This window comes from Chroicocephalus ridibundus, chromosome 7 (genome assembly GCF_963924245.1).
Source record: "Chroicocephalus ridibundus chromosome 7, bChrRid1.1, whole genome shotgun sequence".
NCBI lineage: Eukaryota > Metazoa > Chordata > Aves > Charadriiformes > Laridae > Chroicocephalus > Chroicocephalus ridibundus.
The window spans coordinates 16,848,283-16,872,597 of NC_086290.1; the positions used below are offsets into that span (position 1 = coordinate 16,848,283).

The 24,315-nt window shown below is 41.7% G+C and overlaps 1 protein-coding gene across 4 annotated transcripts in view; it reads left to right on the forward strand.

Moving 5' to 3' along the window:
* Positions 1 to 22,901, forward strand: part of SMARCAL1 (SWI/SNF related, matrix associated, actin dependent regulator of chromatin, subfamily a like 1) — a 39,188-nt gene extending 16,287 nt beyond the window's left edge. For 2 of the 4 annotated variants that reach the window (XM_063340394.1, XM_063340392.1), the window contains exons 9-17: positions 544 to 609; positions 8,455 to 8,595; positions 14,189 to 14,407; positions 15,220 to 15,290; positions 17,757 to 17,859; positions 18,963 to 19,145; positions 19,655 to 19,755; positions 21,300 to 21,396; positions 21,793 to 22,901. In XM_063340394.1, the coding sequence (XP_063196464.1) occupies positions 544 to 609; positions 8,455 to 8,595; positions 14,189 to 14,407; positions 15,220 to 15,290; positions 17,757 to 17,859; positions 18,963 to 19,145; positions 19,655 to 19,755; positions 21,300 to 21,396; positions 21,793 to 21,999 (1,188 nt within the window). In that variant the 3' untranslated portion in view covers positions 22,000 to 22,901. The remainder of the gene's footprint in view (positions 1 to 543; positions 610 to 8,454; positions 8,596 to 14,188; positions 14,408 to 15,219; positions 15,291 to 17,756; positions 17,860 to 18,962; positions 19,146 to 19,654; positions 19,756 to 21,299; positions 21,397 to 21,792) is intronic. The other 2 variants (XM_063340393.1, XM_063340396.1) reach the window with 2 other exon arrangements.
* The last annotated feature ends 1,414 nt before the right edge of the window (positions 22,902 to 24,315 follow it).

The following is a 24,315-nucleotide window of genomic DNA, read 5'->3' on the forward strand; positions in this document are numbered from 1 at the left end:
GTTCTGCCTTGCTACAGCAGTAGAAATGAAGCCTGTTTGGGGGTGATATCTCAAGTAGGATGCTATTATCCACCTGGTGAGCCCTATCAGCAGAACAGTTGGATCCTAATTAGATTTCTTTTTTCCTGGTCGTTTTCATTAACCCCTTATTTAGGGAAGTGGTACTGTATGTGCCTCCTACGTTTGCTGCATTTAAAAGACACATAGGGGCAAATGAGTATCAGTGGTGGAAATAATGTTCCTCTTTCTCATTCCCTCTCCAGCCCTCTCTACTCACTTGTTTGCGGTCATTTGAGATTCATTGCTTTAAGGTTTGATTTCTGTTCCATTTGCTTGCAGCTGCAGGTTTGAATGTAGGAAGCCTGTTACTCTCTGTGCTGCCTTTTCATTTAGAATTTGATGTGACTATCCCAATGCTTGAAGCATCCTCTGGGATGATAGGCTTGTAATATTAGATAGCTGAGAATACTGGGATTTGTTCCATAGCCTGCAGTTGGACTATGGATCAGAACTGTCTTCACTTTCATGGTTGTTTTCTTTCAGGATGAATCTCATTTCCTAAAGAACGTAAAAACTGCACGATGCCGAGCTGCCATGCCTCTACTCAAGGTATGTATGCTGGGTGTCAAACCTCCAGCAGCTCAGATCAGGCTCACAAAGTAATGTTGCTCCATTACAAGGTTTAGGAGCCAGCAGCTGAATTCTGATGTTGTGTAAGTGGAAATCCTGGTAATGTTGTAGATCCAAGAGCAAAAATTTTTCTCTGGCTTAGCCGCTTGTTTCCATACAAATGTTAGATGGTAAGACCTAACAAAAGAACTTCAGAAGCTCCCTTGATCTAATTGTGGTACTGCCACTGATGAGTTTTGATATTCCCTTTTTCCCATCCCCATGAAACTTATGGAATGTATTCAGGGAGAGTAGAAAGAATATAGTAGTGTCAGTGTAGCTTGTTTAATGGAGATAATCATTATCAGTTACTTCTTGACACACAAATCGCTGCTGTATATCAAAATTACATTACTGAGGTCCCTTCCTTCGCTTTGGTTTTGGACTCTACTCTCTTACTGCAAGCTTCCAGTGTATTTGTGTGACTGGGGTTCAGGAGCACTCCTGTTGGCTCAATGTAGAGAACTAGTAGGAAATGCAGAATATGAGGTTAGCAAGACAAGTGGCCCACAGAAGGGAGGCAGTATTCAAGTATGCGGTAACAGGAGAGATGTAAATTTTAATATCCTGGGATCAAAGAATCAAACTCTCCCTGGTAGCCTCTAGCAGATTAAAGTAACGAGTAGTATCTAGACACTGCAGAGCCTGCACATTAGAACAAGGTAATTGCAGTTCCTCTTCCTCTTCAGCAATTACCATCAAGTGTGTATAAAGAGAAGATTTGATCTGTGATGGCTTTATAGCAACCAACTTTTATATGCAGGTTTCTTAATGGGAAGCCGAAAGTAGTTGTCCTTGAATAACTTCATTGTTCTCTTTAAAGGCCTGACTCTTGTCCTCTCTTGGCTTTCGAAGTACTTCATGCTTTTAATGTTTGGAAACTAAGTAGGAGGTCCAATTTTATGAGCAGTTTGAAGTACAATAATTAGGGTGTATGTCTGAAAATGGTGGAAAATAACAAATTTACCTCATTGCAAATGCTCAAAAAGCGGTCTCATCTTTTCCTACTTGTAGCTTTGTAAGGATCAGCTTGTCAAAATTATTTGCAGGCTACAAGATAGGAGAGTGAAAGATGGTAGCTGCTAAGTGGAGGTTAATTGCCTGTATGCACTTACTGAGAATTTACAGTTTTATACTGTCACATCACTGGTCTTAGAGAATTGAGACCTGGTGCTTCTGAAACTGAATTTCAGTCTTCTGAAAGCATTAAGAGTTTCATGTTCATATCACGCATTATCTCACCTGCAAAGAGCATACAGTACCAGATTTGTCATGTTAGATGTTCGGGTAAATTTTATTCTCCTGCTTGCTGACTGTAACTTCTAAAGTGAGTATTTGCTGTAATAGCCACTCTTCTGCCCTCTTTGCTTCCCAACATGGGTGTTTTGCTCTAAAACTAGCCCCTGTGGCAGCTTTGTCTTCAACTACTAGTGAGTGATGCTGTGTTCACTACTGGCACAGCACATTACAGCAATGCTTTCGTATTTGAAAGAACTGCAAAATATGAGGAGTTTTCATCACTTGAATACTGTTTTAAGAACTATACTGTGTCATCTTTATAGTAAATAGTTAATGGGGTAAAAATGGGAGTAATTCTACTGTTTTACATGATACTTTGAGATTATTGAATAAGAGGTATTGATAAACATGCTGCTGAGGATAATATTCTTCCTCTTGCCTTCTTTGTATTGAAAGGATTAGAGCAATACTGGGGCTCTGAGAAGAGACCAAAAAAAGCTGTATCCATAGGCAAGCCCTTCATAGGTGCACTGCTTCTAGCACCTTGGTCCCTACATTAAGGTCACAGTGTGAAGCCATGCCACTGATGTAACCAGAGCCCCTGGAGCCAACTCGTGCCTTGTCTACCTTCTAAGCATTGCCACTTCTATCTGTTTTTAGTGTTGTACTACTTTAAACTTCCTGAAATTGCCACAGTTGCTTATATTTCTTACAAGGTTCCCAAATTCCTAAAGCGTTAAAGCTTAGCCTTGAACTGGCTTTTGGGGACAGAAAAGGGGGGGAAAAAAAACCACCTAAGAAATGTGATCCTTGGTCCGTATGTGCTACAAAGATTTATGAGTCCATAATGACACTGGACAGATCTAAGTTAAAACGCTTCTGAGCCTGAAATGTTTCTGTCACTTCCATCTGTACTTAATGGATTCTTTTTATCTTGGTAGAATCTCCTCTTGTGACTCCTCCATTTGAATAATAAGTAAAATATAAAAATTGTTGCGAGTGTTTAGACAGAACTGCACAATAATCAGATTAAATCAATATGTTCATAAGAAAGATGACTTACCTTGGATATTAATTTTGAATCTGCCTTCTTAGACAGCCAAGCTGAATCTCCACCTCTGAAATATTTAACCTGTGGTTACAGCATTTAAAGCGTCATTTTAGTTTTAATATCTGACATTGACTGGTTTTCAAAATCGAGTGGTATTTTTAGCCACTCAGTAATAACCTTTTCCTGCTCTCTTGTATCTGTTGCAGAGCAAGTGTGGTACGGAATTGTCAAACAGAACCATGTATTAAACATGTGGCCTAAGTTTGTTGGTTGGGAACTTCTACATGTTCTTTTAATATTAAAAACCCACAAACTCTGTGTGTGTGTGCAGTATCCAGTGTGTGTAGTACTTGGTATCTTTTTGACGTACTTAGGTGCTACCCTGACACAGATTTAGGAAAGTTTTGCTTGGGACAGTGGGAAGTGTGACCAGAAAAACTTTTTAGTGCACTGTTATAACGGCTGGATATATGCAATGACCATGCTGGTAGCTTGCTCCAGGCTGTCATTAGTTTAGAGTAAGTATATAGACATATTGTGCCCAGTTTATTGTTATTGGACAAAACTTTGAGAGGAATTTACAATTACACAAACAATAAGATAGGGTGAGCTGAAATAGCAGCAGCAAAACGTTTAGGCCAGATTTATTCCCTTCACTTGTACATGGGGGAGAATGCTTCATCCGCCTACGTGGAACCAGGTGGCAGAGTTTGTACACAGTCTGTGTGCATCCCTGCAAAATTAGGGAGGCGGATGGATTGAAAGCCAGAGTAGAAAAGAGTCCTTTGATGTTTTGGCATGTGGCAAAAATCCTGCTTTCAAGCTCAGCCAGCTTTCACACTGGCCAGTCTGTGCCAGCAGCTGCATGAGATCTGTCCCCAGCTTCAGCATCTCTTATGGTACTCAAGAGGGCTAGAAGTTCCTGTGTTCAAAGTGGTCCCTTTGTCTTGTTTCCATGCACATCAAAGTATTCACCCTCATCCTGTTGGGCTTTGGTTGAGTCACCATTTTCAGGCCTGGCTTGTCCGTGCCCCTAGTTCAGAGCTGTGGCAATCAGTAATGGGACTACTTGTCACCTTGCTGTTCTCTTTAGTCTCATGGGACCAAGTTCTCCTGAGTTTACTGACAACATTAGTTATTCCCTTCGCCTCTGCCCTGGATCTGCCTCCCTCAGAGGCAGAAAGTGTCATGGTGTTACGCCTTTTGTAAGCATTTTGTTTTTTCCTTACAAGATTATACTGATCCAGAGACATGAGCATAAGAAAAAGGGAGTGTACGTGCTACCAATATCCATAAAACAGCAAAGCCCCAAGGGTGTAGATGAAGAGGAAACAACAAAATGGAAGTTTTTCACTGATCTGTGGTGGGATCTCTTGGGGTCTGGAGTGAAAAGGATTCTGCATCCTTCGACCAGCCAAAGTGCTGCATGGTCTTTGTTCTGCTGTAATTGCATGGAGTATTGCAAGGCAGCGGAAACTGGGGAACGTCCCAATGGAAAATGGATGAGTTTTTTGGAAGCAAGACAGTAAGTTTTTAGTGAAGAACTGGGTTAGAAAGTGAGAAATAAAAAGTATCTAATCAAAGATTCCAGTAGCATAAAATGGTCTTATTCCTGTTGTGTTCCCCATGGGCTTTGTTCCACAACATTTGGGTAATATTACTAATGTGATTGTTCCTGTTGAGCTGCTGTTCAGGTTAATAGCATGATGCACATACTGATGTTTGCAGGGTTAAAGGTCTTTGTTTCTATTATGGAAGTCCAAATACATTGTGTGGCTGGAATCTAATATCTTTGTGCTTGTTTTAATAAAGAGGTGCTTTAAAACAGTAGAGGGAAATAGGTCAATGCTGAAGGTAGAAGGTGAGGAGGGAACATGAAAATCTCCCTTTCCAGTGGGAAATAAATAGCAGCTGTCTTTAGGCACTACAAATCCATATGGATTGGATAAATAAGCCTTTGCTTGTTGTCTCCTGCTGAGAGAAGAAACTTCATCTTGAAATGGGAGAAGCTTGGGGCCCTCAAGGCTGCATCTTCAGATCTCCTCTTACCTTCCAGTTTCCCTGCCTTCTTGAAAGAGAGAGGTAGTGTAATTTGCTTCAGTCGTAGCTGATCATCACAATTTGATATACATTCTCTATCTAGATGTCACTTAAGAATAGGGAAAGGCATTTATATTTTTTGGAATAACCACTGCAGGATCATCTTATGAAATGCAGAGCCTTATCTCTCTTACCCAAGTACAGAAACAGACTCCTCAAAACAGCTGCAACCCTTTCTCTTTATCAAATCTTCTATTTCATCAGGTGATTATCTCTATGATATTATAGCCACTCTCAGATTTTTCGTTTCACAGGATAAGATATTCTTATGCTAAGCAGTTCAAAATGACAGAGTAAGCAAAAACTGGGGACACAAGTAATTGTACAGCCAGAGCCAGCCGCACTTACTTAAAAAAGTATGTCAGTCTTTTAGCATATGGCAGAGCTCATGCTGTGAAATTCATTTAACACAGAGACAGTCATTGTATGTTAATGAGGCTCTTTGCATGTTCAGTTATTACTTTGTGGCAACCCCCCCCCCCTTACCTCCTCCCCTTCGAATCAGTTGGGTGCTGGGTTTTGACCTCTAAAGTAAGTGCCATTGGGGATTGCCATTTCATAAATTATTCTTCAACTTTCAAAAGTGACATTTGTAAATGTTGTCACAGCTGTGGAATTCATTCTTCCTGGTGCATTGTGTGTGCACCACTTATGTTACTTGTTAAATGAGGGCTACAGAACAGGTTTCCACTAGTCAAGTTGTTGTCAGAGTTCACTTAAGCAGTCTCAAAAGAAAGCAGCTGTAAGAACAGTCACAAGGACACATGGGAGAGAGGAGTGCTTCTGCGGAAGATTAAACTTCATGCCTAAATGCTAATGAGCAGATGAAGTTAGTTCTCCTATGTGGAAACAGGTATCAATTGATTACAGATCTGGTTTTGCTAGAAAGTCCTTGCTGGTCACTTCAGTCTTATTTTCTGTGCTGTTGTTCCATATTATTCTTATAGACCTTGGAAAAAAGAGGGTAAGCTCTCACTCTTGACAGCACAAGAATTAAGCAGTGAGCCGAGACATTTCTGCAGGAGCAAATCTTTATTGGCATCTATTCAAAATGAGTTGCCACTAGAAAAGAGATGTGAATCAAAGCCATTTCTTTCATCCAGAATTTAAGTAAGCCTTCAACACTTGGAAAGTTGTCTTCCTAGGATTACTTTTTTTTTTTTTCTTCAGTTCTCTCTTGGGCTCCTTTTGTCATGGATTTTAAAAATGAAAGGGACCCTTGGGATGAGTTAGACCACCTATGTTACGCACAATTTTCTGGAATTAATTTCTTCAAGTTCTTCACGGCTCTTATGTATCTAGTGTCTTTTGGGTTTGCGTTTGGTTTTTTCCCCCTGTTGTTTTTTACTTCTCAATTTGTTTAAAATGATTAATTATGTAAGATGTATCACACCCCTTGGTAAGTGCTTGCAGTTGTTAGATACCCTGTCTGTTCAAAATTAAGTTGTGCGTATCAAAGCAGCTGCTGTACAAGTTTAGAATTCAAATAACCTGTAACTTCATAATTTTCTCTGTTGATACCTATTTAGGGATTGTTTTGACTACCAGGGAATTAGTGTTCCAACCTCATCTCAAGTAGCTCTTGGGGAGCACCCTCCAAAGAGGAGAAGTGTTGAGAATGGCATAAAACCTTTCAAGACAGTTGGGTTTATGCTGCATTTAATATGTCCCTGGTCTGTTTTGAATGAACTTTTCTTGCTTTAGCTTGATCCAGAGTTATTTGAAGTGAGCTGTCTGTAATTGCGTGATCTCCACGTTGTCTTTTTCTTATCAGTGGCCTTCTGTTAGTCCAGGAGGAAAAAGTTTAATTTGGAGGTTTCTTGCACACGTGAGACTGGCTTATCTGGCATTTCAGCAGATTTTTCAGGGTGGTGTCAGTTTACTCCTCAAAAGCTTCTGCAAGCTATCAGATATTGTCTAGGTTCTGCTCAGTTGTCCTCCACTGTTATCTTAATTTAAAAAACTGAACTAGTTTCTGCTTTATCACTTTGTTTCCTCATGGGATTTGATATCTTTGGCCTCTGTGACTCCACGCTCTTTTGAGTAGCATAGGCACCTCTGTCTTGTGCAAACTAACTCTCACCTTCGAACACGTCCAAAGGCTTGACCTCTCCTCTTATTTAGTTCAGTAAATATCCTGCTTTTTTACATGTTTATGGGAATTATCTGATCCTGGTGGTCACATTTCCTTCTGATCTTTTTAGTAGGGATGGAGGGAGAAGGCAAGTCCCACCTTGATTACAACCTATATATCAATATCTGATAAAGAGTCCTGAAATTAATTTCCGGTAGCTGATCTGTGAACTCTTTTTCCACCAGATTTGGTTGGCAAGTGGATGAATCAGCTGAATAGATTTGGGTGACTGGTAGATCTCAGTGAAATGATAAAAGAATTTAATTTTCTTTTTCATTTAAATGTGAATGAGCTGTTTGTACAGATGTCACTCAAGAATCTCTTTGTTATTTTAATGAACCTGCATTAAACCATGCGGGAAAATACAAGGCATTTGTAATTTAAATACTATATGTGAATTTACAGCATTAGAAATTCATAGTTCTCATCTAATAATAGAATTAGATAATAATGGAGGTATGAGGGTAGAAATGCATCTTGGAGGGTTTATGTCTATAGTGTAATTTTTTTTCCCACTTTTTGGGAGCACCTACTTTAGATACAGGTTTCCCACCCCACCTCCTTCCTGTCTCCCCTATAACACATTTTATAGTCTTACATGATTCGTATTTATTAACTCATGTTCTAGAATCCAGCCAGCTGTGCCTAGACTCACCATGGCTGTCATGTGGACATCTTCTGGTCCTGCTTCAGGCAGCTTCATCTTTCTCTCCTTGCTAGTAGAGTTTAAAAAGAAAAAAAAATGAACAAAACGTAAGAAGAAGATCCTACTTCTCTGGATCTCTTCTGCTTTTGTGAGGAAGACAGTCTGTTTATGGCTTGCTGTGGCACATTTATTGCGAGAGAATTTATTTGGGAGGTGAGGATGTACCTGAGAGGGTGTGTCATTTTCCTGTGACATCGGATGCCAAATGAAATATTGAGCCAGGCACAAGATATTAACGTGTCTAGCGGGTAAATGCCAATTCAGAAAGTATTGTCATAAAAATTTATGTCCCCTTCCCTTACAGCATGTGGATGATGAATAATAAACAGTATGGTTTGTCCTGCTTCCTAGAAGTTTTAAGCACTGTCCTTGAGTCTGAAGCGCTGTCTTCAGGCAGTGAAGGCTGAAAGTATCTGTGGAAGGTGAAGTACTCTTCCATTTAGGGTGCTTGGACAATGGCTCTGCGATTTTCTTTCAGGACTGGGGATGACTTCTTAGCGCGTTCTGCTTATACTGTAAGCTGCATGATAACGATGCTCCATTTTGCTTTCCCAGGCTGCCAGGAGAGTGATCTTGCTTTCAGGAACCCCTGCCATGTCGCGGCCCGCAGAGCTCTACACACAGATCGCAGCTGTCCAGCCAGCCTTCTTCCCGCAGTTCCACTCCTTTGGGCTACGCTACTGTGATGCCAAGAAGGTACTTCAGTGGGGGAAGTGGCAGACTGGGACTGGGCAAACAGCTTTTTTTTTTATCATTATTTTTTTTTATTATTATTTTTGGGGTTTTTTTTGTGTTTTGTTTTGGTTTTTTTTGTGTTTTGTTTTGGTTTTTTTTGTGTTTTGCAAAATGTGGAGTCTTTTTCTTTCCTTCGTTCTGTCTGATATTACATCTTTTTGGAGAAAGTCTCACTGCAGAGTAACATTTGAAAGCACTCAATCTGAGAAGCTCTAGGTGCTGCAGTGGTGGGCCTGAGACATGGAGGCAGTAATGCTTCCTGAAAGCCATGGAAGTAAAAAGCTTTAAAAAAAAAAAAAAATGGCCATAGCTGGGGAAATGAGCTTATTCTAAGAAGAACTTGCCCCCAGAGTGTTTTAAATGGTCAGAGTAACTGTGGGGCCTTTAAGCAGCTGCAGATTTGGGCTAATTGATTAAAAAAAACCCCAAAAACAGTTTCTAGTGGGCTTTAGTGACTGTTTAGCAAAGTAAGGCCTTAGTTGCTTGGGATTTTGAATTTTATATCTCCAGGTAAGTGAAAAATGACTTATAGTCTGTCTTTGTATTCCACCCTCTTAATTCAGGAAATGAATGTGGTTCTCAGCATATCTTGAAAATAAATTAACTTCTCTTATCTCTGCCAGCTGTTCAGCGGTTGTTTCGGCAGAGTCATTGAGTCCCACCACTGCAAGATCTTGGCTTTGTGGGAAGCCAGTATTTGCAGCCATGATGCTGCAAATCATCACTGCAGTGTACGGGCAGTTTAGCTGTGCGCGGATTTGCCATCTCTAGGGTGGCTGTGTGTGTTGGAACACACACTGCCAAGAGAAGAGCTTTTTCTGCTGCCTGTTGTACAAAGAGGCTCTAGGATCTTCTGTGTTGGTTGCATAGACATGAAAAGGGGAACCAAAGTTCCCCCAAGTTCTGATTTGGAACAAGAGCCCTCTAATTTGGCTTGCCCTCCAGTTCCTCCAGGACAAGCATGGAGCAGTTAGCATGTGGCACAGAACGGCTTGGCAGTGTGAGCACGGACCTGTAGTGCATGAACTTGCTTGCTCTGCTTTGTTCTTGAGCATCCATTTCACTTCTTGTGCCTCGTTTTCTGTGAGATTGGGCAATAACTTTCAGCAGAGTGGTTGGAAACACCAAATGACCATTTCAGTGCTCAAAAATATGTACAGAAGAACCAAATGTCATCAGTGTATGCCATAAAAATAGTTATAGCTATTTGTAGGGATTTCGTGTTTGTTTTCTTTTCTCTGTTTAGAGTAGCTAACATATGCCAAGTTTCCATCAAGATGATTCATATTGCAGTCTCATGTAAGTCCCCTTTTTCCTAGGTCTGAATGCCCCCTTTATTTTCATTGCTAGTGTAGTGCTGTTCCGTGTACGTCCAAATGTGCAAGCTAGATGAGCAATTCATTGGCTTTGATACTCATGTGCTGCTGCCATTGACTAAATAAGGTCATTTAGCATGCAGAATCACGGATCCAGAACCTGAGTTCTAGAAGATGACAGCACTCATGTTAGCAAAGCACCGCTTTTCTGGCAGAGGATAAACTTATTGTTTCTCCATCCACAGTAGGAATCATATGGAGGGAGAGGGCCATGTCTTCTCCTGAGCTTCATTATCTTTGTTGAGTGATTCCTGTCTGAGCAGTGTCCAGAATGCTTCCTAGAGGGAAATTAAGAGATGTAGTTTAATCTCATTGTTTTTCTGCAGTAAAAAGGAAAGTTGAATTGCAACATGTGAATCTAAATAGGTTTGGAGTTTCATAAACCCTTTGAGGGTGAAGTTCTGCATGACTAGCTGTTGCTTCGATTACGAGACATGAAACTCAGGTAAGATGTTGAACTGGATAAAAGAAATAAAATTGTTTTGTGCGATCCAGGTTGTAACAGTGTATTCTGTGTAAATGAGTTTTCAACCTACAGTGAAACTCAGCATGGAGGTCACAGTCTGCATCAGCTTCCCTTCAAAACTTCTGCAGGGTTTCTAGTACAATTTTGTTTCTCTGTTTGACCTGCCTCTACTAGACAGTAGAACATTACTGGTCTTCTCAGTGCTCTCCTGGGACATTTTGCTACAGTTAATGTCAGTAAATGATAGAGTGAGCCTAGAAAGAATCTGGTTATTTAGAGCAGAAGTCGGGCTGCTGGAAATGAAGAGATGTGGATAGTATTAGAGGCAAAAATGGGACTGCTGAATATTGGGTTGCTATAGATCCACTCAGCAATGAGTAAATTAAAAGGTGTTTTGATGATTGTAGTTGTTCCCTCATGACCGTAGTACGTCCCTCATGTTCCTTTTAGCAGCTCTAACCTGAGACCGTGTTAGGAGTTACATCCTCTCTGAAGAACTGTTGTGGCACTTCTGCTGTCATTACTTAAATAGGTTCTTCTTTCTGTCCTAAAGTGGCAGCGTTATGAGTGGGGATGGAATTGCTCAGAAACAGAGAGGTTTTGCAAGGCTTTTGGAGATCTGTCAGGATGAAAGGTGCAATGTAAAAATGTTTTGATATTAATAATAAATCTGATTGCATTATAAGATAAAAGAAAAATTGACAAACCTGAACCATTCCATTTAAAACTAAAACCTGACCAGTTGCTGTTTGAAGATAATAGATTTTATAACAGAAAATTGCAAATCCCTGGCAGATGTGATTAGAAAAGATATGAAATAAAAGTTTATCATTTTGTAATTCAACCTCCCAGCATCTGTACTCTTAAAAATGCAGCAAGTGAAATGTCACCTGCTTATTTACAAAATATCTCAAGTCTGTTTCCCAAAATACATGCTGTGAATTCATTTTTCAAACTGGGTGAAGTTGGCAAATATTAAATAATTTCTATCTGAGCACATGCTCTGAATTTGTAAGAGTTTGGCAGCTTCTGCTAGCACTGTAATAAGTTTACTGACTCATGTAAGATGCTGTAACACTTTGGTAAGAAAATCACAGTTGGAAGCATTTGTTCTGGAATGATATGGATCAAAGCCAGATGTGTATTTTGGCAAAATAAATGTCCCGCTTTTCTCTCTCCTTTTTCACAATAGGATATACCAAACTATGTTTTAATAATCATCTTTTTTATCACTAGCTAGGTGCAGTACAGAACTAGCACGCTTCCTTGTTTGCGCAAATTGTTCCAGCAACAGTCACCATAAAAGAAATACAGTAAGCCGAACGTACTGTAGGATTCTGCCCATATATGCTTTTTAATATGACAGTAGATGGTATATTGGCTCTGTTTGTTCCTTGTTCTTTCAGTTATGATGATGTTACTTTTCTGAAATGGATGCGGACACAAAACATACGTATTATTTGCTTGTTACAGAAGTGGAAAGTGGGAAAAACATGGGCTGCAGGAGTAGAATGAGGTAGCCTGAGGGGAGTGTCCAGGCCCCATAGAAGTCTTGCGCAGCAGCCTGGTCAGTGTTGGTCCCTGCACTTACTTATCAGCGCACTGAGCAGCGTGGGCAGAGGGTTTATGAGTCTGGGTGCTGCACCAGGTGGCTCCTCCGTATTCTGTAGAGCCACTCTGCTGGGTCCACAGAGCCTGAAGAAATGCAGCGAGGTCAGCTTTCGTGCAGCGTGCCCAAAGATAATAAACTCAGCTAGACTTGAGACAGCTTTTCACAGGCCTGAGGGATGTATCTGCATTGCATTCCTGGTTTCAGGGAAGCAGAGCAGTAATACCCATGTTGCTTTTGGAGGGCTTGGCTTAGATCCAGGTGGGTTTATTAACTCTGGCTGTGTACCACTGTGCTGTTGTCAGAGCCAAAGTTTTAACTCTAGAAGATCCAAACTGGCTTTGTGTCTAGGGTTTGAATTGTTTCCTGCCTTAATGAACCAAATATAGATAATCAGATGATACCATAATTATGTAGGAATAGAATAAGTCAAAGGGGTTTTAATGGTGGCCCTAAGTTCCAGAATCCAAAGTCAGTTAAAGGTTCGTATCAGCACAACATGGCAACAGAATTGCAGGTTGTCCTGTTATGTCTCAACCTGAAGTAGGAATTTTCACTTCCAGATATCAGAGAGGTCTTAATTGCCCATAAGCTGTTTGATTCCTCCTCTTTCTGTCTTATAGCATGTTCTCATCCCTGTTCCAGCAAAGCACCATCCCTTACTACAGTGAGTAACGTGATTGACCTCATGGCCTGTATGATTTATTTTTTGCCTCATGCATTCCACAGGAGGATAGAGGGCACAGTGAATACTTCAGAACTTTTTCCTATTTTACTTCTATTTCTGTGTTGCAGCAGGTTTCTCTTCGGGAAGGCACATAAAAGATATATAGATTTTTAAGGTTAAATCCATTTTAGCAATTAATGTGGTGCAATGAGAGTGGAGTAGCAGATCAAAGAGGTTGTGAAGCTCTTTGTGAGGCTACTCACATCTCCATTATATGCATTTTAGGAGGGTGTATGTGTACATATGTAGGGGGTTACTTTGGGTTGTTGTTCCAGGACCGTAGGTTGTATTTTGGTTTTTTTTTGGTGACATTGCCAGTAAGACTTGTAATTAGAGCTGTGAGGAAGATTTCTCCTCCCCCTTCCCTGGTTTTCGGTATTACTGTAGTTGTATTTCATATATTTATCTGTGAAACTTCAGCAGAAAGGTATCTCTATCCTTTACTTCAGCATAAAAACCTTATTGGTCTCCTCTCCAAAAGAAAGATGTTTCTTTTAAGGAATGTACCAATTTTGATGCCACTGTTTGTCAGCTTAGTTGTTCTTTCCCGGAGAACAAATGATAGGCCATAGGGTTACTAGTAGGAGAAGTGATGAGCTGAGATTAATAGTCTGCACACAAGATCTTGGAGGATAGGGCAGGTTCAGAAGTGAGTGCTTCAAGGAGGAGTAAATGAAGGGTTTGCTCAGAGGAGTTTTCAAGTGATGATGCTTTGAAGAGACAATGCTTGAAGTGATTTATTTTGGGCCACAATTTCTTTATGGTTTGCTTGAGTCTGAGCCAAGCATGGTAGTGGCAGAAACAGAGTACGTCAGGAAGCAGATTGAGAGACAGGTCACAGTGAAAAACAGGCAATTTTGACCTAGCATTTACTAGGCATGTCAGACAAGTGTAACGTCTTTGGGAACGCATTTGGGTTAAGGATGTTTGTCCTCATGCTGTTAAAGAAGGTTTTTGTGTCTCTCTCTGCTTAAAGCTGAGGGAAATGTGCGCGCACAGAACTGCAGTGAGTTCTGTCAGCCTGCCCAAAGCTGTAAGTGGAGAGCAGCACAGGAGCACAGCACCTTGCTGCGTGAGGGTGAATACCAGGGCACGCTGCTGTGGTAGGAATCCCTACCTTTCTGCATAATCCTCTTCCCTGCACCTCCTTGAGCACTTCTAGGTAGGAAAAAGGGAAGTTTATAAGTAACCTTCTCATGTTGGGTGAATTAGTTTGTACACTTCTGTCTTACTGCCATTTTTGTCAAATCTCTCTTTCTGCTGACCATTAAGTTCTTGCCTTGTCCACTTTCCCTGGAAGTTTCTTCTACTCTTGGATTGCCTGCAGACCAGTCTTTTGTAAGTTTGACGCTGATAACTGCTTTGATCTTTCCCAGATGCCGTGGGGTTGGGACTACTCTGGATCATCCAACTTAACGGAACTGAAAATTTTGCTGAAAGAGTCCATCATGATACGACGTCTGAAATCGGATGTGCTTTCCCAGCTCCCAGCAAAACAACGCAAAATGATTGTGGTGGCTCCTGAAGGCATTAGTGCAAAGACCAAAGCTGTCTTGGCAAATGAAGCAAAGAAGATGGCTAAAGGATATGACAGTGTAAGTCAGAAACTATTTTCATGACGAGCCACTGGTATTTCAGGTACCTTTATTAAAAAAACATCAGTGGAAAAACAGTACCCGGAGTTCCCAGGAAGGTCAGAGCCACACCTCACGTGAAGGCGCAGTGGAAGGCTATTGAAGGCACAGTTTTAAATGAATGTGCAACACAATTGAAACAGCTCAGCTTGGTTTTTTTCCTTTTGATTTATGTGGTCTACTTTGTCTCTTTGTGTGAAATATCATTTCCTCTCTCTTTTTTCCTCTCTTGTTAGTCCTTTCTAATTGTCTTTCATACCTCCTGCCTGTGTACTTACTCCTCTGTCTTGCATTGTAATCCCATTCACCCTACAAACACAGCCTTGCTGAAGCTGCGTTGTGAACACAGCGGTACCCAAAAACACGAGGAATGTATTTTTACTTTTTTGTTTGTTTTTCTTGTGCGGATGGCAAATGCGTGTTCTAGGCTCTTAGGTTGCTAATACCATTCTGTAAGAATTTAGGAGTTTTTTCTTGCCATTTTAGTTGGGGAATGCTTTCTTAACAAAAACTGTTTGTGATGTGTGTCATCCAACTTGTGGGAGTTGAGTAGGAGGTAGGAAGGGAGGTGTCAGAAATAGGAGTGTGAGTATCTGCTGTGCCCAGTGGCAAGTCGGAGACTTTCCCCTCCAGTCCCCTTTTGTTGTGCATTTTTAGGCTGATTTTTTTCCTAGTAAAGTTTTTATTGGCAGCCTCAGACATCCCAGATCTGTAAAGCAAGAAGGAGAAAAGGCATTTCTGAGACTTATGCTTATTTATCTTTCTCTCTGCAGAAACAACACGAGAGGGAAGCTCTTCTCCTCTTCTACAACAGAACAGCAGAAGCTAAAATCCATTCAGTTGTGTAAGCTGCATGTCATTACTTCATTCTTGCCTTTTTCCGCTGTGTTTTTCCGCTGAGAACAGGAAAATGGTACCTTAGAGATAACAGTGCAGGGACATGAAGTGTAGCCTCAAGCCAGCTTAGGAAAAATTGATTTTAATTACAATGCACTAAACATTTTCTTCTCTCAGAGTTTGTAGGCTAAGTCTTCTCATTTCATTCCAGATACGGATCTAAACTGTTTTTTGAACCATCCAAAATTACTTGGTGTTTGGGACTGGGATCAAGTTCCCTGGTCTGGACTCTATTTCAATTTAAGGAAGAGGGGAGTAATGAAACTAGAAGTATCAACAGAATTTGAGAAAACAAACGCTGCAGTCCTGCTGCAGCAGGAACCCTGAGCCAAAAAGCTTATGAGATGGACTGAGCTTCAGTTTACAGCATGCTCTAAGGATGTCACAGCCCCTACTGAAGTTCTTGGCTTTTCCACAGAGCTCACATGGGACCTCAGTAACAAAAGTTTTCAGAATCAGAATCACAGAAACTTCAGAGTTGGAAGGGACCTCTAGAGATCATCTAGTCCAACTCCCCTGCTAGAGCAGGATTGCCCAGAGCACATTACTCAGGACTGCATCCAGGCGAGTCTTGAAAATCTCCAGAGAAGGGGACTCCACAACCTCCCTGGGCAGCCTGTTTCAGTGCTCTGTCACCCTCACTGTAAAGAAGTTTTTCCATGTATTTGAACATGTATTTGATTTTCTATCATAGGTGTGCTTTTAACTCTTGTCTTCCCTAGGAATAATTTCCTTTTGTGACTTTCTATGCCCTTTCATCCTTAGCCTTTTTCTGGGTCTGCAAAGGAGTTGCTTTAGGTCATATACCACGCCTTTTTAATAAGTAGTATGCTAATAACATGAAAACAGTTTATTTTTCCACAGCCCTTTGAATGTAAGGACCAGCTGATGTGTGCTGTGTGATTTCGCAGTCTCAGACCTTGCTGCAGTATCTGCCTGTTTGGCACAGAACTGTACTTCAGAGTCCCAGTGCTCGTTTCTGTAGAAGAGTTTCTTCCTTTTTTTTTTTGTTAGTGAACAGTTAGAAGTTTCTTCCTTTTATATTCAGTTGCAAGCGTGAACTGAATATAAAACCATGAAGTGCTGTTTACTTGACTCTCTGGTAGGAACTAGTCCTTTTTATTGTCAGGGGTTTAGTAGCATTTAAAATACCACTTATTATAAGCTGCTAATGTACAGTACCATCTAGCTAATGGTACTGTCCTATGATCATCAGCACCTCCCATGTCTTACCCTTGATGACAGTGGCTTCCATTGCTTCCGTTGAAGTGACTAGCCGTTTGTTAAATGCAATATGGGAATGAGATATAAAATAATTGTCATGTGTTGGTGCCTGCATGCTACACTTGAATGATCACTTTGATATTTGTTTTGCTTTAAAATCCAGCAATCCCTCTTTTCTCCCACGTTTCTTTGTTAAATGATGTTCTCACATAATAAGGATCTGAACATCACGAACCCTGGGATCTGTCTGCAAAGCACTGATACATCTTAATATAGCGCTGGAAATCCCGCTTGGTGTTTTCTCACAGTTGCTGCTGACCTAAGCTGTGTTGTATTTAGCAGAGAATTTGGTATTCCTGATCTTCACAACAACTTTGTTATTCGAAAGAAAGGATGACATTTGTATCATCTGTTCTGATAGCTGTTTCTGTACTTAGTTACAAATGTTAGGTTTTTAGGTGTTTTTCAGGCTCCAGTTGTATCACAAGATAGTACGTAGAAATGGGTTCTATAGCTCAGCTATTAGTCCATGGAAAAGGCCAGATGTTTTCATTTAATTAACACTGTTTAACTGCATTTAAAAGGAGTCCTGTTATCTCTCATTGGTCATTAGCCTATATGCGTATGGATAATTCCTAGAAATAGCTGATGTTATTTAGATTGTTAAGCTGTAGTAAATGGTAAGTGTGAACCATTCCAAAAAAAGCTACCTTTAGGATATTCTGATGCATGGGTTGAGAGACCTTTTCTTCTAAAATAAAAGCAATGGTAAGTATACATAGAAAGGATAATTATATACAGATTAGCTTAGTGTATTGTGATTGTGCAAAAGTTAAAAATACAGAAAGGTGAACGAGGTTGTCAAGTAAGTGTAAATGACTTCCAGTTGATTGGTCTGGGATGTCATGTTTCGAGTAGGATCTAACAAATTGATTGATATACAAGTATAAACGTAGGCAGCTGTCCAGCTGTGTTGAAGAAAAATGAGTGGATTTTCTTGCAATGTCTTTTTTAATCTGTAGGAGGCTTGACTTGCTACTTGCATTTTACTGCAGCTTTTTTATGCTAGCTTATTTCCTGGTTTCTATGTATAGATAAGCAGTATCCTTAAAATTTGTTGTGAGCAAAGCCTGTATTCTCTCAGTACATAGTTCATAGAGCTTTGGGGTTTTTTTCCTCTTTCATGTAGAGAATACATCCTGGAGTTACTGGAAAGGGGGAGTGATAAATTCCTGGTGTTTGCTCATCACAAGATAATGCTGGATGCAATTGTTGCAGAGCTGGAGAAGAAAGTAAGTAATTGAATGAGTCGTCTTAACTCTATCACTATTCCAGCTTCAAAGCTGTTTAAGAGCTCCCCAGAGTTATTGCCGGTCAGATAGTTTACGAAAGTTAGTGGCAGAGATAATTTCTACTTGCTGTGCTTCTGGATGCACCCTTCACCGAGGCAGCTGAGCTGTCAGGGTGAATGCCTCACAGGATGCACTTTGTATTAGCTGAATGGCTTTTGTTGTATTTAATGTTCTTTGATCTCCGTTGTCTGCCTGGTGCTTGTGAATTCTTGGAGGAGTGTTACCCTGTGTGGCCATCTCTGCTTTGCTCAGAGAGGAAGAACGTAACAACGAAAGTGCACCTATGGCTGCCTTCCTTTACCTCTGTGGTGCTCTTACGTTTTTGAACGGGGATACTGTATGGAGACTTGATAGCCCTGCCAATCATCTCTCTGACTTCAAAAGTCTTTTGCTAATTATTCACGTGACACTTCTATGGATGAGCCCCTAAAGAGTTCTGGGTCATGCTGGGGCAGTGCGAAGAATGATTTAAGTTCATATTCCAAACGATAAACCACGGTGGCATTGGTGACTTTGCTGCCTCTGTGACAGCATCCTCCAGTAGAACAAGGATGTTGGACACTGAAGAGTTTTGGCCCTGCATCACCCAAGTTTGTCATGCCTCTCCTGAGCCTACCACAGAGCAACTGAGATGTGTAGGATCCCATCTCCTTCCATCACAAGCAGGGGAAGACTTAGGGAGGTTGGGGAGGTTGTAGCAGTTGTAACATCAGCACTCAGTGTTCGGCTTTGTATTAAGCCAGTTGCCTTTCCACTGTACCTGAGTTGCCAGCTGATTGCTGGCCTTCCTGTTGCTCAGGACTGGTAGGAGAGCAATGGACATGAGCATTGTCATGCGTTGTGAACAGAGGGGAGGTACAGTATATGCTGAGCTACAGTGCCTCTGCCTTAAAGATGAGGAAAGGTCTTAAAAATACAACTTGCCTTTTTACTTTCCTGGTTCTGCCATGGGGAAGGGAAACACAGAATCCACTAAAATGTGGAAGGAGAGCATGGGAAAGGAGACACATGGCCTCTAAAAAGTATCTTCTGCCTTTTCACAGCATGTTGAATACATTCGCATTGATGGGTCCACACCTTCAGCAGAGCGGCAGTCTCTGTGCCAGAAGTTCCAGTTCTCGGAGAAACAGGTTGTGGCTGTCCTGTCCCTCACTGCTGCAAATATGGGCCTGACATTGTCTGCTGCAGACCTCGTGGTGTTTGCGGAGCTCTTCTGGAATCCAGGGGTACGCGTCCTTCAGGGGATGAGGGTTGGATGCTCCCTGCAGAGCAGAAACATTGGCGCTTAGGAGGAGATGTAATGGGCAGGGGACTTTCTCTAGGGTTTTTCTCTTTCTTTCTCTGATGGCTGCTTGTCTGTGCACCTCCAGGTGCCTGGCTTGAACCAGTGAGGCTGGTTACACAGCATGCTGCTGGAGAAGGTGGTGTGAAAGGGAAACGTGCTCCTGTTTCTTAACTTGACAGAGTTCTCAACAGCTCACCCAGCCAAGACTTGAAGGGGTCCCTCATCAGCGCTGACCCTCTACTTTTGAAAAACGCTCAGTGCCTTTTGGGAACCCTGTGCACCAGATAACTTCTTGGCTTGGTCTGTGTTTGAGGGTGCAGGTGTTAACAGGATCCAGATGAGAAATAGTCACTAAGCACAAGAAACAGTATTTCTCTGTTCTCTGATGCTTACACTGTTTCTTAGACGTTGCAGCTCTGACTATTTTCTTTGTCATGTTTTTACATAAAGGTTTTGATCCAAGCAGAAGATCGGGCACATCGAATTGGACAGACCAGCTCCGTTAATGTTCACTACCTGGTGGCTAAAGGCACAGCAGATGACTATTTATGGTAGGAAGCGAGAAAGACGCTTTGGTTCTCCTGCTACCTATTTTCACTTCTTGTCACGTATGTGATGTAAGGTGCTTAATGATTGCACGGCCTGTGAGGGGAGGAGCAGTAACTGCCAATCAGGTCTGCTGTGAGCTGGTGACATGGCGTGGCCATAGTGGACATAAATAAGTGGATGACAAGCAGGAGGAATAAAAGCAGTTATCTGACAAAAAAAGGGCTGTTGAGAGAAATTCTGTGAGAGCTGATGCCTCTAAAACCTTCACAGCCTTCTGTATAAGGAGAAAGAATTGTCTTTGATACAACCCAGAGCATTTGTGTGTTGAGGTACTGTAAAGTGCTGAGTTCTTTCAAGCAAAGTAAACAGACACTGGAGATGGTCCAGTGTATCATGGATGAGGTCTGAGGAGCAGTCTGGCTGCTGAGTGCTTGGGAGAGGGAGATGTGGAGGAGGACTGCCCTGTTGCTTTCCTCTTTCTATTCAGTGAGTCCTTTGGGTGGATTAAAGAAGTGCTACTGACACACCTCTAGAGTTGTGGGCTGAGTTGTGGTTCATCTTTTTGGCTTCAGTGAGAGCTATCAGTGGACACTGGGTTGGGCAATCTGACATCCTGGGGAAGGGGAGGATCTGAGGAATCCTTAGTGTTGCGAGGGAACTGACCTGCAAATGATGAAAAGAAATTATCCACCAGCTGGTTCATTTAAAGTCCAAAATTACATCTTTATTACCTTGTGTAAAGGAATGAATGAACTAAGCGAACTTGTGCAGTTCCCAGAATATCATGATGGCAAATAATTATAACCCTACAATGCAGGGATCTGGAAACTGATGCATCGCCCACGTTTCATGGAAAGCTAATGACAGTAATTCTGCTTTTATTTGTGAAATGCTGTCCGTGCAGTCATTAATGCTAAATGGGAAGGAAATATGGCTCTTCCAAGAAGGACAGTGGCATCCTTTTTAGAGGCGAGAAAAAGAACAAGATGACAAGGCTATTTGGTAAATGCATTAATTGTGCTGTAGCCTTTGCTTCTTTCGAAGCATCCAGTTTGCAGATGCGGTTGGGACCTCTCGGCCTCTTGGGCCAGCGATGGATTCTTCCTCTGGCAATCCATCGGGAGATACCCTAGAAATGCTGATGTGTCTGTTGATGGGGATTGCCATTGCTGAACACGCAGGCTATTGAGACTCCCTTTAGCTGCATCTTCTTGTTCTGACTTAATGCCATTGGTGTTGCCTCAGTCAACTAGTTTCCCTATTGGATATGTGTGTTCTCCATATATTTATAGCCTGAAATCCTCTTCTTGTTACTTATTGAAATTGTGTTGATACTGACTTAGATTGTGTTGATTGATATCCCAAGACAGCATACAGTCATCATAAACGAGAGCAGGACAGGTTAAGGAACTAACAAGCTTTGGTAGAAAAATCATCTTTATACCCCTGTTACATTTTTTTTTTTTTCAATCTACACATAGTAAATGACACAGTGTCCTTGCTTGATATTTTCTTCCTTTCAGTAGTATCTGTTTATCTCTCCTAGGCCAATGATTCAAGAGAAAATTGAAGTTCTGGGGGAAGCTGGTCTTTCAGAAACCAATTTCTCCAAAACAGCTGAATCCACTAATTACTGCCCTAAGGTAATTGACCTGAAAGAATATTGATGGTCCCTGGGAGAGGTTGAATGGGCTTTGGCTTGTGTACATCTAGACTGGCTGGTGATTGGCAGGCTGACCTTACACCTGTTCTGCCTTTAATGCCACAGATCAGATTTTCCAATTGCTCCCAGGATTCATGCCTTGACTTTGACTGTGCACAGAGGGTTCCCAGACCTGCTACGTGCAAGGAGATATGATAGCTTCCATAGCATATGTATGTCTCTGGGATATATGTGTATATATGTATGTATGATATATATACCATATGATATACACACACATGGGCACTGTCTCAGGGGCCATGCCCTCTGATTTGTTGCTCACTGTGGTTTTAGATGACAAAGTGTAATGCAGATTCTGTCTGTTGTAATTTCTCAGACAGATCCAAAACAGAAGACCATCTACGACCTTTTCCAGAGGACCTTCTCTGAGACCAGGGATGACGTTGATGAAGTTTTGCTTTTGGAGGCAGCTGATGCTTGCTGTGAGTTTGACTCTGGCAGTGCCTTGCAAGATGCAGAAGGAGAGACGTGTCCAGTGAGTCCCCCCAGAAAGCGGCGGATTGAGGAGTTTTTTAAAGTTTAATGGTGACAGAAAAAGAGAAGGTGGCTAAGAGTTTTTTAATTAAAAAAAGAGACAACAAAAGCAATCAAGTGCTATTTTTTCAGTTTTCAAAAATAAAAGACTAAGTTTTCTGTATCTCTAGTGCGTTTCATCTTAAAGGGTGAGAAGGCAATCTGACAGCGTGACAGATGAGCAGCGCACACCTGGCAGCCTGCAGGTTTCGCAGTCCTGCTTTCGCTGATGAGCGAGTGGCCATGGGCAAGTAGCATGCTGCTTTGTTTCAGCATGTCAGCTTCCACAGTTGTTCTGTTCAAAAAGCAGGTAATGGTTGTCAGTCCATAAGGCAGAACTGTTGTGAAAACTAACTTCTCAGCAGCTGCAGAGTGCTTTTCATAACCAGTCTTCCATCTCCAAGAGTTTTAGTTTGTATTTGTAGGAGTCAGTTAACTGGAAAAATTTGGCCCTTACTTGGGTCACTCACAGACTGGCTCTCTGGTATTCAGTTTGGCAGCGAGGAGAAAGGATCCAGACAGATCCTTGATGTTTTGTGGAGGTGGGGGAGAGAAGGGAGAGCCCCAGACTTTTGTCTGTGCAGAGCAGTCAGTACCTTGAAACCAAGTGGTATAACTGTCTGCCAGGAGGTGTGTGGTGCCTGTTAGGCACATGTCTGTGTGAGCACACTCATCTCTGGCCTCATCTGCTAAATTTTAGGATTTGCTCCATGGCACGTGCTTCTTGTGTCAGTGGAGGGTGAAGCTTGTGCTGACTGCCAGGGATTAAGCCTGGCTTCTCAGGAAGGGTGTGTGGGTGTGCGTGTGTTTTCTTCAAGAATTGAGACTGATTTCCACAGATGAGTGGGGAGAGGAGGACATGTGCGGACTTTTGCTCTTGTTTTGTAAGAAACCGATTCTGGACTAAGCTGTTTAAATAAAAGTTGTTATAAGTCATGGTTACCAAGCTTTCGGTACTTTTTCTGTTTCAGAATTTCATCTCCCATTTGGACCTTAAGCTTGAGAAATATGTGATGCAGTGGAAATATTAGCAGGTTTTTGAAAAATATTTACAATGGCTGTAAGATAGGTCTTTTGGGGGACTGTTTCGTGCTTTCTAAACTCATCAACTTTCAGAAGCGAAACTCCCATGATAATTTGCTTATAGATGAATCAACAACTACTTTCATAAGACATTTAGGTTGGTACTTTAGGACCTGTTATTTGCTCCCATTACAGCTCTGTGCAGGTTACACTGAGAATGCCAAAAGCAGCACTGTTGCCTGATGCAGTGACTGAAATGCCAGGTTTTGATTTGTGATAGTCTCTGTCATGCTCTCCGCCCTGTGAACTGGGAGACCTGAACTCTCAGCATCGGTGCTGCCTGAACAAACCTGCTCTTTGGTTCTTTTCAGGAGCTTGTGACACATTCATTATGCCTTGGCCATGGCTTGATTCCACTTCACAGCAGTGATGTCTCTGCAAAAACTCTAGGGGCCACTTTTGTTGTGGGCTTGTTGTAAAGGCAAATGGCTCTGTTTATCACAACTGGTCTTTTCAGGCATCTCTGCATGGTCATCTTTATTTTTTTTGTGTATTCTTGCCAGTGCAGTGTAGCGTGATCCCAAATTAATGTCTTTCATACTTCTGGTTTTAGTACTAGAAGTTACTTGGAAATGGGCTAGTGTTAAGCAAATGTGACCAGGGAGTACAGGAGAAGGTGTCATTTCACAGAGGTATGAGTTAGCTATGTTTTACAGCCATAATCTGTAGAGAAGGGTGGGGGGAAAGCAAACTGAAAGCTTACGTTTAGCTTCTGGAGGCTAGGAGCTAAAATGCTGTGCAGGCAGCGTGCTTGGCTGTGCGCAGATACCAGACACTGACAAAAAGCCCTCTCTTTCATGCTGGAGGAGAAAAAAGGTTGTGCTACTAGATCAACCTGATAATAACTGAGATATTTTTTCCTGCATCAAAGGGTTTGATTATGCCATTTTCAGCAAGTGTCGTCATGGAAATGCCCTGCAGGCTGTGTATGCAATTGTGCTGGGTGGAGACTTGCTTTTCATTCATGACTGCAGAAGGTGCTTTGGTGTGTGTGCAAGTGAAGAGGAGTAGGACCAAGGATCGTGTGACTGGCCAACTGGAGGAAATGCTTTGTCTCTGGATTTGAGACCGAGCGCTAAACATCATCTCTTGTGCTCCAACAGCTGGCCAGGAGATAAATGCACACTTTTCGACATTTTAAAAATGTCTTTCTTCTTGAACATAGAGTATTTAATCTGTTTCTAGGACACGTGATCTCTCTACTTGCAGAGAGGGTTGTTCTGAGTAAGGGGTGAGAAATGTT